Source organism: Mercenaria mercenaria, chromosome 1, assembly GCF_021730395.1.
Source record: "Mercenaria mercenaria strain notata chromosome 1, MADL_Memer_1, whole genome shotgun sequence".
Taxonomy (NCBI): domain Eukaryota; kingdom Metazoa; phylum Mollusca; class Bivalvia; order Venerida; family Veneridae; genus Mercenaria; species Mercenaria mercenaria.
In genome coordinates, this window is record NC_069361.1 from 58,818,600 (window position 1) to 58,832,854 (window position 14,255).

The following is a 14,255-nucleotide window of genomic DNA, read 5'->3' on the forward strand; positions in this document are numbered from 1 at the left end:
AAGCCAGCCTGGGAACCCTCGTACCTCACCACTAGATGACCAGACATTTTGTAAATAGTTTTAACCTATATGACACTTTTTACGACTCTTTTATTGGGCTGCACAGAATCTTACACATGGATTCCAACCCTTATACCAGATGATGATGATGATGGTATTAAAAACTAAAATAATCTGAACAAAGTTAAGAAAGTATTCTAAGTTTTGAAACATTTTTCGTAGTCAAGACCATATAAAAGTAGCAGACTGTAAAAGACTTGCTTCAATTTAAGATTTGTCTACAACTGTGCTACATACCTTCAACTTTTTAAGAACATTGACACCTTTCAATTTTTCTATTCTATTGTAGGAAATCCACAGTTCTTGTAAAGTATCGCCAACCGCTTCCTGGAATTAAAATATTTATGAAATAAAAACACAACAAAATTAGACATTTAAGACAGTTTTTAAAACTAGAGACACTCGTATTTACTTTTGTGAGTAAGGACAGTTAGATAGTATACAGCTCAAATGTATCTCTCTAAAAAAAAATCAGATTCTACAGTATGTTTGCAACTGCTGTGAAAACATTAAATTTTGTGGATATGATATGTTTTAGACTTTTGTAAAAAATAGATATTTCTTATGGAAATGAGAAACCTTCAAATCAAGATGAAAGGTTCTGTAAAATTCAATGGAATCCCTCAAATGGTTAAACAAACAACACAGAACCTAACCCTAATGCCCTTGCATGTGACTCTGAGGGAACATACCTGAATCTTGCTTGCATGCAATCATAATATGATGAGATTATAAGACCAAGATCCATATTTCTTAACTAGAAATGTGTTGTTATTAAATGGATGCATCCATTATAAGAACACATACTATAAAGTCACATCGTTTTGTAGGTATTAAATTTTGTGGTTTTGTCAACTATCTCGTGAGGACATGTTGAATGCATGGATTTTAGGTTTTAACGGTAAGATAGATAAATTTGCCAACTAAACAGGATTTTATTTTGTGGATTGACGCAAATGGAGTCCTCAAAAAAATAGTCCCCTGCAAATAGTAATGATTTCACAGTATGCTGAACTTAGGGACCGAAAAAGAACTAGATGTGTCTCCATAGGACACTGGTGCCCCCACTTCCTTTCACTGTACATGGTTTCATGACTAGAGTGGGCAGAACAACGTTTGGTGTCTATCCTGTTTCCCTGGGAATTTCTCAAACATATTTAAAATATCATCTTTTGTTTGTTTACACCACGGGTGTTTTTATCCAAGTGCTGTTCATTTCCGGTATGGTCACATGATCACAGTAGAGCAGATGACGGCAAGGCTAAAACCCATTCAGTTTTGTGCTCTACATTCATTAAAAACAGGTTTTCTGGTAAAGCAGGTATTAAAGAGTTACCTTGTGGGTGGAATTTTGAAAAAAAAAATTCTTTTTAATTATTTTATTTCTTTATACTTACATAAACTATAAACCCTTATAATGGCATTTTATATGAACCCACTGTACTTCAATTTTCTGTAGCTTATGCTGTTCAAGTAATTTATATATAATTATGTTGACTAATGGCACTTTTGAATAGATTTCCAAATATAATGGAAATATATAATCAACTATCATCAGTTACTGATTTCATGCAATTAGACACACTTAATTGTGACAAATTATCTTCAAATGAATTCCTTAAGATAATTGCAGAATAAGAGAGCGGGGTAATTTTCATACATGTTTATTTACTTAATAAATTTAGTTAATCAGTCTTACTTTCTTGTGTTAGAAATATCTTATACTTCACTTTAATGCATAAATAGTTCAAAATTACAACCTGCAGGTTACTATGCCATATGCCGAGTGTTAGTATATTTCCGCACCAAACCGCACAGTTTTACTGGTACTATTTTAGCTCCTGCCTATTACGTCACTATGTGACTGGAAATATGTAAACAATATGGTTGAATACTCGAAGATTGTTCTACAAACTGAGGATAAAGAGAATACGGTCAGTTACTTAGATTTAGAATAATTATTAGGTAGTTTTTACGCCGAACGTTGTTCTGCACACTCTAGGTGGAATATTGTTAAGATATATCCAAGTAAAGAACCATCTTTGAGATATATGCAACACAAAACTTTAAGTACTACATGTGTATTCTTCACTAAGTCAAGGATCATATAACTCAAGTCTGGCTGAGTGAAATCCCAAAGAGAACTCCAGGTGTGCAACTTCTCATGCTATAAAATAATCTTCAAATTTTTGATGACTCGAAAGATATATGGGACACAAACTTTTATGCCCTTATTACATATTTTGACTGAGCCAAAGGTCATAAATCTGGTCTTGCAGAGTGAAGAGGCAAATCATGTAATTTTCTCATAGTGGCTGCAGACTGAGCGGAATTTCAGCGTATAACAACGTTTTGGCACAAAAAAAGAATTATTTCTAGACTTATTTTATTTTGGACAAAATTTTTGCATATGAGATGGTCATTTTGCCAAATATGGTGCTGATCAAATCCTGTATTTGTATAATTTTGACATGAAATCAAGATGGATCTGTCAATTTGTGGTATTTTAGTAGAAGTGGTGCTTATTTTACAATATGTGCATTAAAATATTTGCTAAAATGTTGTAAAACACTCAAACAAGAGGGCCATGAAGGCCCTGTATCGCTCACTGACCTATTGTCCTAAAAATCATATAGATTAACATTCTGACCAAGTTTCATTAAGATATGGTCATAAATGTGTCCTCTAAAGTGTTAACTAGCTTTTCCTTTGATTTGACCTGGTAACCTAGTTTTTGACCCCAGATGACCCAATATCAAACTCGTCCAAGATTTTATTGAGAGTAACATTCTGACCAAGTTTCATTAAGATAAGGCCAAAATTGTGACCTCTAGAGTGTTAACAGTCAAATTGTTGACGCCGACGCAGACGGACGGACGACTGACACAGGGCGATCACAAAAGCTCACCTTTGAGCACTCCATGCTCAGGTGAGCTAAAAATGCAAAAACTTGCACATAAGGTAGAGACCGTACCATAGCTCTTCGCATACTTTGATTTTTCAAACTAAAGTGATTTTTACAAGTGCACCGGTTACGATAAAAATGTAAACAACAGACTCTGTCTATGAAACTTTGAAATGAATGGATGACAGTCGATCTTAGTCTTAATACTGATTGACAGTGAATGCTAATGACTCCATGTGTTGCAGAAAGGTATTTAGTTTGTAACTGTAATTTCCCATTAATTGAAATTCTCTCAAAACTGGTAAAATAATTACTTATATTAGGACAAATCTTATCGTCTTTGCCGTTCGGCAGCTGCAAAAAAGGGCAAATATAAAATATTCAGTGTAAGTAATATTTCACTGGTACTGCCAGTTAGTAAGTTCATACTCTGAACAACACGTCAGAGAAATTTGGGCAGATTTGACCAATTATGACGTTGGCAGCATTAGATTATATTTGTTCTTTACACAAAAAATGCCGTTAGGAAACAAAGCGAATACGCCGATAATCCGGAGTTCACTGATTATTGTTCCAGTTCACGCAATGTAATCCAGCAATTAAACTGCATAGCTATTAGCTACTGCTGTTATAGGGAAGTGGTAGTGTGTCTGCCTTAGGTGTGAGAGGTCCTGGGTTCGAGTCCCAGTTAGAGCTTAACTATTTAGATTCTGCTAAAGCATAGTTTTTCTGTTAATAGACGGTTCCAGATGTTCTAAATTTTTAGCACACAGTATCATGGATCAGTATTTAGCAATCCAGATCAAAGTTGAATGTTAAATCAAATGCACCCAATTAGAAAATATTGACTATATTATGTCCACACAGTATTTACCCTAAGGGGTACCAAATGTTTAAAGACTCTATAGTTCTCACTCAGTTTTATTAACGTTTCGGCCATAAGGCCTTTATCAAAATGACAAATTCCGAGAATTACTCTACATCATGGCGTCTCATAATATAACAACATTTGAAATACAAAACCGAAACTGAGGTAACGTTATTAAACGTCAACGTCAAATCCCGCTAAAAATCGATACACATTTATGATGCACAAGGACTGTCTCCTGGCCTAACGAAATTATGATTAAAAAATAAAAGACTTAATGTGCAGAAACACAACAACCTAGTGAAGTCCCATTGCTATCATGGGAGATAAAATTATATCCTAGTCAATGCGTTGGTAGGACAATGAAAGTTTATTTACCATAGAGTCTTTATATTATGTCCCTTTGACGTTTATGCTCTCCATGTTCAAGAAGAGTTACATGTCCTTGATCACAAAATTTTCGTTATCATGAAAATATTAAATGCTCATAACTCTGCACTTCTGGTTAAAATATTGTCTATATTTCTGTTTTTGAGAAATATATGGACATTTGTCTTCATTTCAAAGCTTTTTAACTTCAAACCTATGATTTGAAAAACTTAGGTACTATCTCTACATAAGGTGATTTTTTGGAAAAAGAACTGATATGAGGAGGCCTAAATTTAACACAAACTTCCCAACTTTATCATATACTTTGCAACAGAACTTTGCAGAGTGACTTTACTGTAGATTTTCTGCGAAACAAATGTAAAATTACCAAAAATTGAATGAAATAGTTCCTCTTATATGTGTACAGCAGTAATTCAGTCAAAAATATGCTTCCGTGGTGTAGCCAAAAAATCCCTTATAAACAGATCCTAATTCTTTTACCGTATTTTTAGGGCATTTGCACATAAACTGGCAGGCCAAATGGGCATTAGTTCACTCATTGAATGTAATTTTTCATTAAACAGGACATGCCTATATTGGCATGTTTTCGAGTTGTTTACTTGAAAATGATAGTAGGGTGTTTATTCTGCGGACTGCTTTCTGAAATGCGGCAATATGAGGGTACCTGACTTCAGCTGATTTGCATTTCACTGCATACTATTCAACACCCATTTTGTTTTCTTGAAGCAAATGTACAGATGTCTTGTGGAAAATAGGTCTCTGACGAAGTGAAAATCTAGAAACTGTATCAAAATGGATCTGAAGTAACTGAATTTTATACAAAACATAATGAGTTCTTTTATTAGTATGTAACCTGAAATCCAAAGCAAAACTGCAAATTCACATGCTGAATAATACTCCTTCATGGTTTCATGACCCTAGAATATTTTTTAGACATGTGCAACTTTTAAGCACTTTATATGTATTTTTCACTAAGTCAAGGACCATAAGCATAAGTCTTGTCTGGCTGAGTGAAATCCCAAACAGAACACCAGATGCACATGCTATGAAACAATCCTTTAATGTTTTATCACTCTAAGTCAAATACTTTTTGAGATACATGCACTACAAACTTATATGCCCTTTATGTATATTTTTTACCAAGTCAAGGGCCATAACTATAGTCTGGCTGAGTAAAATCTAGAACAAAACACCAGGTGCACAAGTTCAAATGCTGAATAATATTTCTATAATGTTTCATAATTCTAGATCAACTGCTTTTTGAGATACATGCAACACAAACTTTTAGGCTCTTTTTATGCATATTTATGCTGTTTTTGACAAAGTCATAGGCCATAACTCTGGTCTGGCTGTGTGAAATCCCGATAAATACCAGGTGCACAACTTCTACATAATATGATGACTGACAATCCTGTGAGGCTTGATGACCCTGGGTCAAATACTTTTTGAGATATGCACGACATGACCTTTGAACATGACACATCCAGACTGAGTCTTCTTATGCTTGTACCTTCTAAAATAACAAGGAATCTGTAAAACCGAGGAATCTGTAAAACCGAACGATGCTCCCGATGCATGTGCTTGTCCCAATATGAGGAATAATGTATTAGAAACCAAAAAAAAAATGGAGATAATAAAAGAAGAAAATTGAATAAAGGGAGATAATTCAACTAGAGCTGTCAGTGGACAGCGCACTCAACTATTCTCAGTGCTTGATAGTATAATATAAGCTATAAGTAAACTTTAACATTACAATAAGCATATTCTAAGTCGAAAAGGTGCCATAATTCAGTCAAAATGCTTGATAGAGTTGTCTGCTCTTGTTTAGAGACTGGGGTCATGATGGTAAACAAGTATGCACAATATGAAACCAATATCTCAATGGACTTTGAAAATATTTGAGGTGGTACGCAAACTTTAACATTACAATAAGCATCTTCTAAGTCGAAAAGGGGCCATAATTTAGTCAAAATGCTTGATAGAGTTGTCTGCTCCTGTTTACAGACTGTGGTCATGATGGTAAACAAGTATGCAAAATATGAAAGCAATATCTCAATGGACTTTGAAAATATTTGGGGTGGTATGCAAACTTTAACATTACAATAAGCATATTCTAAGTCAAAAAAGGGGCCATAAGTCAGTAAAAATGCTTGATAGAGTTGTCTGCTTCTGTTTACAGACTGTGGTCATGATGGTAAACCAGTATGCAAAATATGAAAGCAATATCTCAATGGACTTTGAAAATATTTGAGGTGGTATGCAAACTGTAACATTACAATAAGCATCTTCTAAGTCGAAAAGGGGCCATAATTCAGTCAAAATGCTTGATAGAGTTGTCTGCTCCTGTTTACAGACTGTGGTCATGATGGTAAAGAAGTATGCAAAATATGAAAGCAATATCTCAATGGACTTTGAAAATATTTGGGGTGGTACGCAAACTTTAACATTACAATAAGCATATTCTAAGTCAAAAAGGGGCCATAATTCAGTCAAAATGCTTGATAGAGTTGTCTGCTCCTGTTTACAGACTGGGGTCATGATGGTAAAGAAGTATGCAAAATATGAAAGCAATATCTCAATGGACTTTGAAAATATTTGGGGTGGTATGCAAAATTTGTGTGACGCTAACGCTCGCGCTCATGCTAACGCCGGGGCGAGTAGGATAGCTCCCCTATTCTTCGAATAGCCGAGCTAAAAACTAGGTAAGGTAGAATTATGGTTCTTTGACAATGCACTTCCCGTCAATGGCCTCTATCATTTTGTGAAGTTTCAATGAAATGCCATTAATTCTTTTCAAGTAATGCTCCGGATAAGCCTTGTTTTGTATAATAAAATGCGATAATTCAATAACTAGGTGATGTAGAGTTATGATTCTTTGATAGTGCACTTTGTCTCAATGGCCTCTATGAGTATGTGAAGTTTCAATCAAATGCCATTTATACTTTTCAAGTTATACTCCAGACAGAAGACGGAAGGACAGACAAAGTGGCAACTATATGCTCGCCTTTTGGGAAGCATAAAGATAAGAGAAATGTGACAAAGCCCTCTGTCAGTTGTAATTTAGAGGTTGTTTGAAGATTTTTCAGTTTTTAGCTTTTGTGGCCATTTTTTCTTACAAGTACAAATAATCTGAACAAGAAACTACTTTTGAAAAAAGTGGAAGCTCCCCATACAGCTTCATTTGAACAGAAGTGGTAACTGATATGTATAATCTGGGTAAATGTTTGGTTAATTTTTTTTTTAACCTATATGTAATGGTCTGGATGGAAAAAACCTTTTGACCTTTTACCTCAGATTGTGACCTTGATCTCTGAACTAGGTGTCTGGGTGTTGTGCATGACAAGTTTTCTCATTCTAGAAAACATTAGTGCCAAAAACTGATAAAATCCCATGATGTATATTCATGACAGTTTCAGCATGGTACAATAAGGAACAAACAGATTCACCTTCAGATTGTCAGGATACTGGTTATATGACCCAGGGAAGTGCCTACGCCTTTAGTATCTTGAACAATGGTTTGGGTCCAATCGCTAAGGTGACTATGTCTTAGACTAGCTGACAAACGATGTAGAATGTCCTTTGTTAAAACGTAGAGCTGGTGAGACCAAATATCTCATATATAGAATTTTCCTCTGGCTACCTTGCCTAAATGATTCGTGTACCAATGATTTGTAAATGATTTCTTATTATGAGCTAGACAATTTCAGGGATCAGGCAAATCACTAAATGTTTCAAACTAACAATCTTCAATTAAAAATGATTAGCTCAAACTCCTATAGGCTGGAGACTCTATACTTGACTGGTCTTTTTGTTGAAGTTCCCGTCAGACAATGTCTTTGAATCAACAACATATGAGTCCTATCACATAGATGCTCGGCCTCTGTCCTCTCAAACTCTATATGATTGCCCTGACTCCTGGATGCTCAGCGCCTATATGCTATCACATGTAGCATTCAACTACCATATAGGTATATCCCCAATACCTTGGCTGTACTTCGCCAATAACGCTGAACCATCTATAAGCTGGAACTCTCCTACTATCTCAGTAGATTACCAAACTCTGGGTCTCTGTCTCAGCTTCCCAATGCTCAGCCTATATCTGCTATCCTCTATAGTATTCAACTACCCTGAAGGTAAAACTCCTATGCGCTGGCCCTATAGCTCAAAACCTTGTTGAAATTCTGCAACTCTTCTTTAGTCTATGAACTTCAAACGTCTTCTTTTTAATAATTTATCTGCCCTGACAGGGTAACTGCAATAGTCTCCTTATCAAGGTACTGGGATAAATTATTAGTTGAATCCTAGATGTGTCTTCTTCAACCGCTGGATACCAAATGAGCTCTCTGTCATCCATCTACCTATTTATACCTTAGCAGACGTGCTATTTTTAGAACTTGTTTCTGATTGGTCCAAATTTAAACATAACGTTTTACAAGGAGTACTTGCTCTATCAAATACCTGGTTCCCTTTAATTTTTGTATATGACATAATGTGCAAAGCTGAGACCCAGTCATCCACATAATGAACCCAAATCAGCCACAAATGACCCAAATTCTATTATTAACAACAATTCAACAATAATTATAGCAATGATAGCATGGAAAGGGAGTCAAGCACTGTCTGTGGTTAATGTGTTACGTTCTCAATATATCAAACAAATTATTCTGACACAGTAAGTAGAAATACTTAAGCATTTATATGCTACCAGAACGCTAAGGGGTGGATTTTTAAACCTTAATTTACGAGGACATTTATGAAGTGTCGTAAATAACAAGGCTTTCAAGATAGAGGAAATATCAGCTACGACACCTTACCTACCCTTTGTGAATATCATAAGATTTAAGGTATGTTCGATATAGTGGCCCTAGAGTTTGATCTTGGGTAAAAGTAATACTCCACATATTTTTGATATTTCTTTCTTCAAAATACTATTGAATTAACATGTTAAAATTTATTCCTTTGAGAAATGAACCACTCATCTCTCATGTAACGGTAATCCTAGTTTTCAACCTACACAGTTTTTAGTGTGGAGAGTACTTTCCCTGTACCAGAATGGTGAATAATCCTCATGAAACTGTTTTGAAAAATCTTCTAAGCCTATGTAAAATATGCACCCTTGATTTGGAGGAAGTCACAGGAGTTTGTGCATTATACATAGGTATCTACAGTAACACGGGATTCTGTTAAACCTATATGCCTACTTTTTGACAAATAACTATAAGCAAATAAAATAAGTGATATCTTAATTTAAAGAAGTTAAAATATCATTGATCATTGTCAAAAAGTAGGTTATGGGTATCGAAAATATTTCTGTGTCCTGGTCTCAGGTTAAAGAGCTTACTGACAATAACTTCATTATTTACAATATTTTCTAAACACTAAAACAGCTTTAAAAATATACATACCAGTCCTGTGAGCGATTTTATGTTGTTTCTTCCCAATGACAAAATCTTTAGGTTTTCTGTTCAATGAAAAGATGAAATCAATTATACATTTTGATTCTACATAAACAAGTTTGAATGTTTACACATGAAATAATGATGATAATCTGTTAAGAGTTAGTTTCTTCCAAAACTTTATAACAATATATAACACTTTTTGAAATCAAAGTACTGAAATACTGAAAGGTTAGAGATCTTAACCTTGCTAGATTTCTAAAATGGACTGGTCTATCATTCAGTTTGGGAAGTACCATTTATCATTTGAAAGGGTTTCACTGAAAATTTACTGACTGAATAGCGAACAGTGCAGAATCACTTGCCGCCATCAGGCTAAAGGTTAAGACTGAAGATACTACTTTGACAATGAAAACTGCATGAGTAAGACAGGTCTGCAGTATTTGAAAATAATGGGTTTATATTAAACTAATGCAAGCACAACTACAGTACTGCAAAGTGGAATAAAACCCACATTTTTTTAACAAAATATACATCTGTAAATAAAAAGTTAGAGTGATCACATATGTTTAAAATGCAGTAGCTTAAATTGATAAAGGTAAACACTTTTAGAAGAAAGCAGTCTGAGAAACAGGCATATCTCCTGCCACTCTCTTGTTTATAGTAGAAAGGAAGTTAAATCAGTAATTTATGAAGCTGACATCATACTTCCGCACTTCCATTCATTCCAGTCTTTCAATGCACTTCAAAAAAACCTGTAACCGGGCAGTTTGAACTAACAAATATTAATTTTTATATATGAGATTTATTACGTAATGGAAAAGGTACACATTTTGTATTGATAAAATATTTCGCATGGTGAGAGTTATGAACAGGTGCCACTTACATAAAAGTTTTAAAATACATTTTAAGCCAAGCAAAACTATTGCAAATAAACCTGCAGTTTTTCTGTTTGGCAGCAAACTTTGTTCTTTTGGTTAAATTTATAAATTGAGATCTCACTGAAAAGACAATTACATGTATGTACTAAGGTCAAGGTAGCACATTCTATTTTTAGAGTAGGGATCCTAACATGATATAGCATCAATGTCTGTCAGTATTTTCTGGCATTTCTGTCACCATGTGAAATGTTATGTTTTAATTTTCTAGGTACATATTAAATTGTTGTTGAAACTGGAATCGCAAGATAACAATAACTTCAATGATCCTTCTTCACCTGTAAGAGTTATATACTGTATAGCGGGTTATATTCACGGTGCCAAATGTTTGCATTTTTTGAAGAGTTTTTAATTCACGGTGTCTTAACTTCGTTGAAACTAATTTGACGGTGAATTATAAACCTTGGTTGTGAAACAACAGAAAAGGAGGGCACTCTTCCTAGACATGCAAATAATAATAAATACGAAAATTTTGTGGTAGATTGAAAACGAAAGTAGGATTTACGTAGACACTGATAATAAATTACCTCCTTTGCGGAGAGCGGAATTGGTCTCACTGAACTATTGATTTTTGTTTTCTTGAAAATAAAACCAATAAATTATTGTTCTATTTGATGTTTCCTTTTTAAAGCTTAAATATTTTTATGAATGAATAGAAAGCAATTTTCAATATCTCGGAATGGCATTTTTCAAAACGACATCAACTTATCAATTCAAACTGATAAGAAATGGTGTGATCATCCTTAATTACGATCTGTTAAACGGCCAGTAATTATCGGCAATTAGCATGATGCCTTGTGTCAGTTTTGTTGTTCACAATTTTATCTTGGTTAAAGATTACAGTTGAACTTTTATTAGTATCATAAAATTTAGGATTTTTCATATTTCTTTCTTCAAAATACTATTAAATTTATATAAACTAGAGCTTTTTTTTTTTTTTTTTTTTTTTTTTTTTTTGATTTAACTAGAGCTACCACTGAAGGTGTTGAATGTACCCCCCACACGCACTGACATAGTACATTGCAATTTACACATTGTAAGGCCATAATAAATTAATTCCTAGATTATCATCCCCGCCCGCCCACTCTTTTTTATGCCGCCCCGACCTTTTTAATTTATTTCTCTCAAAAAGAAAAAAAAAACACAGAACCAAAAATGAAATGTACAAACTGAGATATATGGTGGAATATTTCTGCATTCACTTAAGCAGATAGTTTTCGTGAAAATTCGTACAGTTTTCGTGAAAATTTACAAACTTTTCACGGAAAGAATCTTTTGTTCTAAGTGGAAAAACTTCACGATAGTGCCAACTACTGCATATGATAACAGATACGGAATGAACAGAAATAATAAAGGGAGTTAAAAAAATATGCTGATTTTGAAACCCATCTAAATATTATAATTAAATATCTATAAGTTCAAGACACTCTTAGGGGTGGTGGTTAGGGACTGAGGTGGATATAACACACTTCATTCTGCAGTAGAGGGGACTATTGGGTTATCTTTTTGCAGTTCTGGGCATTACTCTGACATATTGTCTCATTAACCAGATAAAATTTTAACGAAAACTCTCTTACTTTGACGCAAGTTTGTTCAATTTTTCGCGAAAAGTATTGTTTTTTCGCAAAAGTTCATAAACTTTTCATGAAAACTTTATAATTAACGTATGCAGAAATATGCCACCATAGAGATAAGGTCCCCTATATTTGTTTTAATGCTGCCATAAAATACCATAGATAATGCGTTTTTTTACCCCTGGGACCAAGCCCCGACACACAGGTATAGACGACTTTCCAACTTCAAACCAAAAGAAATCCGCATTTTGATAAAGGGAAATTACTCTACACACTTACTGTCCATGCTAAAATCTAAGGTTGCCGTTACGTTCCCGTAAAAGATCGAGTAGTTTAAACTTTATTTTTCTTCAAACAAAACTAATTTCATATAAATTTAAAAGTATTTTGATGAAAGAAATATTAAAAATCACGAATATTAGGATACTTATAAAAAAAAATGGAGACTATTTTAACTGAGATCAAACTGTGCACAACAAAACTGACACCAGGTGACAAGCTAATTGACGGTAATAACTGGTTATTTGATCATAACAAAAAGGAAGTGGCTATTCCTGCGGTCCCGTAAGAATAGCCTCATAGGCTATTCCTATGGCTCTCCCATAAGAACAGTGAAATAGCCTGCAGGTGGCTATTCCTACGGCTCTAAAGACAGTTTTGTATGTCCATCTTGAATTGCATTGTACTGAATTAATTCAAATGGTATATTTTCGAACAAATTGTTTACTTTTCAGTATTACACCGAGGAAGTGATTTCGAATAATGGAAAAAGCTAAGTTATGTCTATGTGTAATATTGTTGTCATCGAAATGATATATATGTATAGATATATGCAACAAATCAATTAATTCAATGAATGTAATGATAATAGTGTGAGTAATAAATATGTCATTATATTAAGTTTACATCATAATTTGAATATCATTTGGATAGAGTTAAAATCTGTTATTAAACTATAACGAAACACTTTCTGTAACTAATACACTCTATGTGATAACAACAATATTGCCAATTAGACATAAATTAGCCTTTTCCTATATTCGAACTCATACTGAAAAGTAAACAATTTGTTCGAAAATATACCTGTTGAATTAATTCAGTACAATGCAATACAAGATGGACTTACAAAACTGTCTTTAGAGCCGTAGGAATAGCTATTTCACTATTCTTAAGGGAGAGCCGTAGGAATAGCCTGTGAGGCCAAATCTCCTGATTTGAAAAAAAATCAAACAACGAAAAAAAAAAAAATGAAAAAAAAGATTCAGTCCTTTACATTAATTAATCCTCGCTAATAACCAATCTGTAAACAACAGTTTTCTGATATTTTCACACCTATTTACCCCTGTTGATTGTTGTTTATTGCATGATATAACAAAGCCAGGTGTTGATTAATGTGTCACAACTGAAACAGGTATTTAATTTCTATCAATAAAAATCAATTACAATCAAATTTAGATCAGAAAATGTATTGGCCCTACCTTTTTCTATAAGTTTTTGCTGTTTTTCTTGACTTGTTCTCAGGGGTTCCATTTATGTATGAATAGCAGTCATTTTGAATATACAATGCTTCATTTTGTGAGTTTAAACTGAAATAAATCTCATGTTGATGAAAAGGACCCTTCAGCTGAAATCCTAGGAGTCTGTATGTACACATTTGCTAATTTCAAGAGTCAAAATCCCAAGTCTGGGTCAAATAGAACCCCTGTGTACACTTGTTTTAAAAATAAAATAAAAAATTCTCCCCCCCCCCCCACCACCCACCCTTTTTAACCAAAATTTGGATGATAACCCATGCAAAAACAGGGCCTTTGCAGAATATACTTTTTACCTTTGCCAAATATTTGCCATAACCTTTGCAGAACAGTTGCAGCACATGATTGCTGAATATATTCTGCAGACGAGTAGAAATGGAACGAAACGTGCAACTATTCTGCAAAGCTTTTGCAAATATACACAACGCACACAGAATGCAAATACTTCGCAAACAATTTACAATTCGCAGCTGAAACTTTGGCAAATAAATCCCAAAGTGATAGCAAAGTAATCGCAAAGTGATAGCAAAGTAATCGCAAAGTGATAGCAAAGTATTTGCAACTTGCATGCAAATAATATGCAAAGTATTCG

General features: G+C 34.0%; 1 protein-coding gene across 2 annotated transcripts in view; it reads right to left on the bottom strand.

Moving 5' to 3' along the window:
• Positions 1-14,255, bottom strand: part of LOC123536409 (dynein axonemal light chain 1-like) — a 97,471-nt gene that overhangs the window by 44,422 nt on the left and 38,794 nt on the right. For both annotated transcript variants that reach the window (XM_045319585.2, XM_045319592.2), the window contains 2 exons: positions 9,629-9,684; positions 298-387 (listed from right to left, as the gene is read on the bottom strand). In XM_045319585.2, coding sequence (XP_045175520.1) covers positions 298-387; positions 9,629-9,684 — 146 coding nt within the window. The remainder of the gene's footprint in view (positions 1-297; positions 388-9,628; positions 9,685-14,255) is intronic.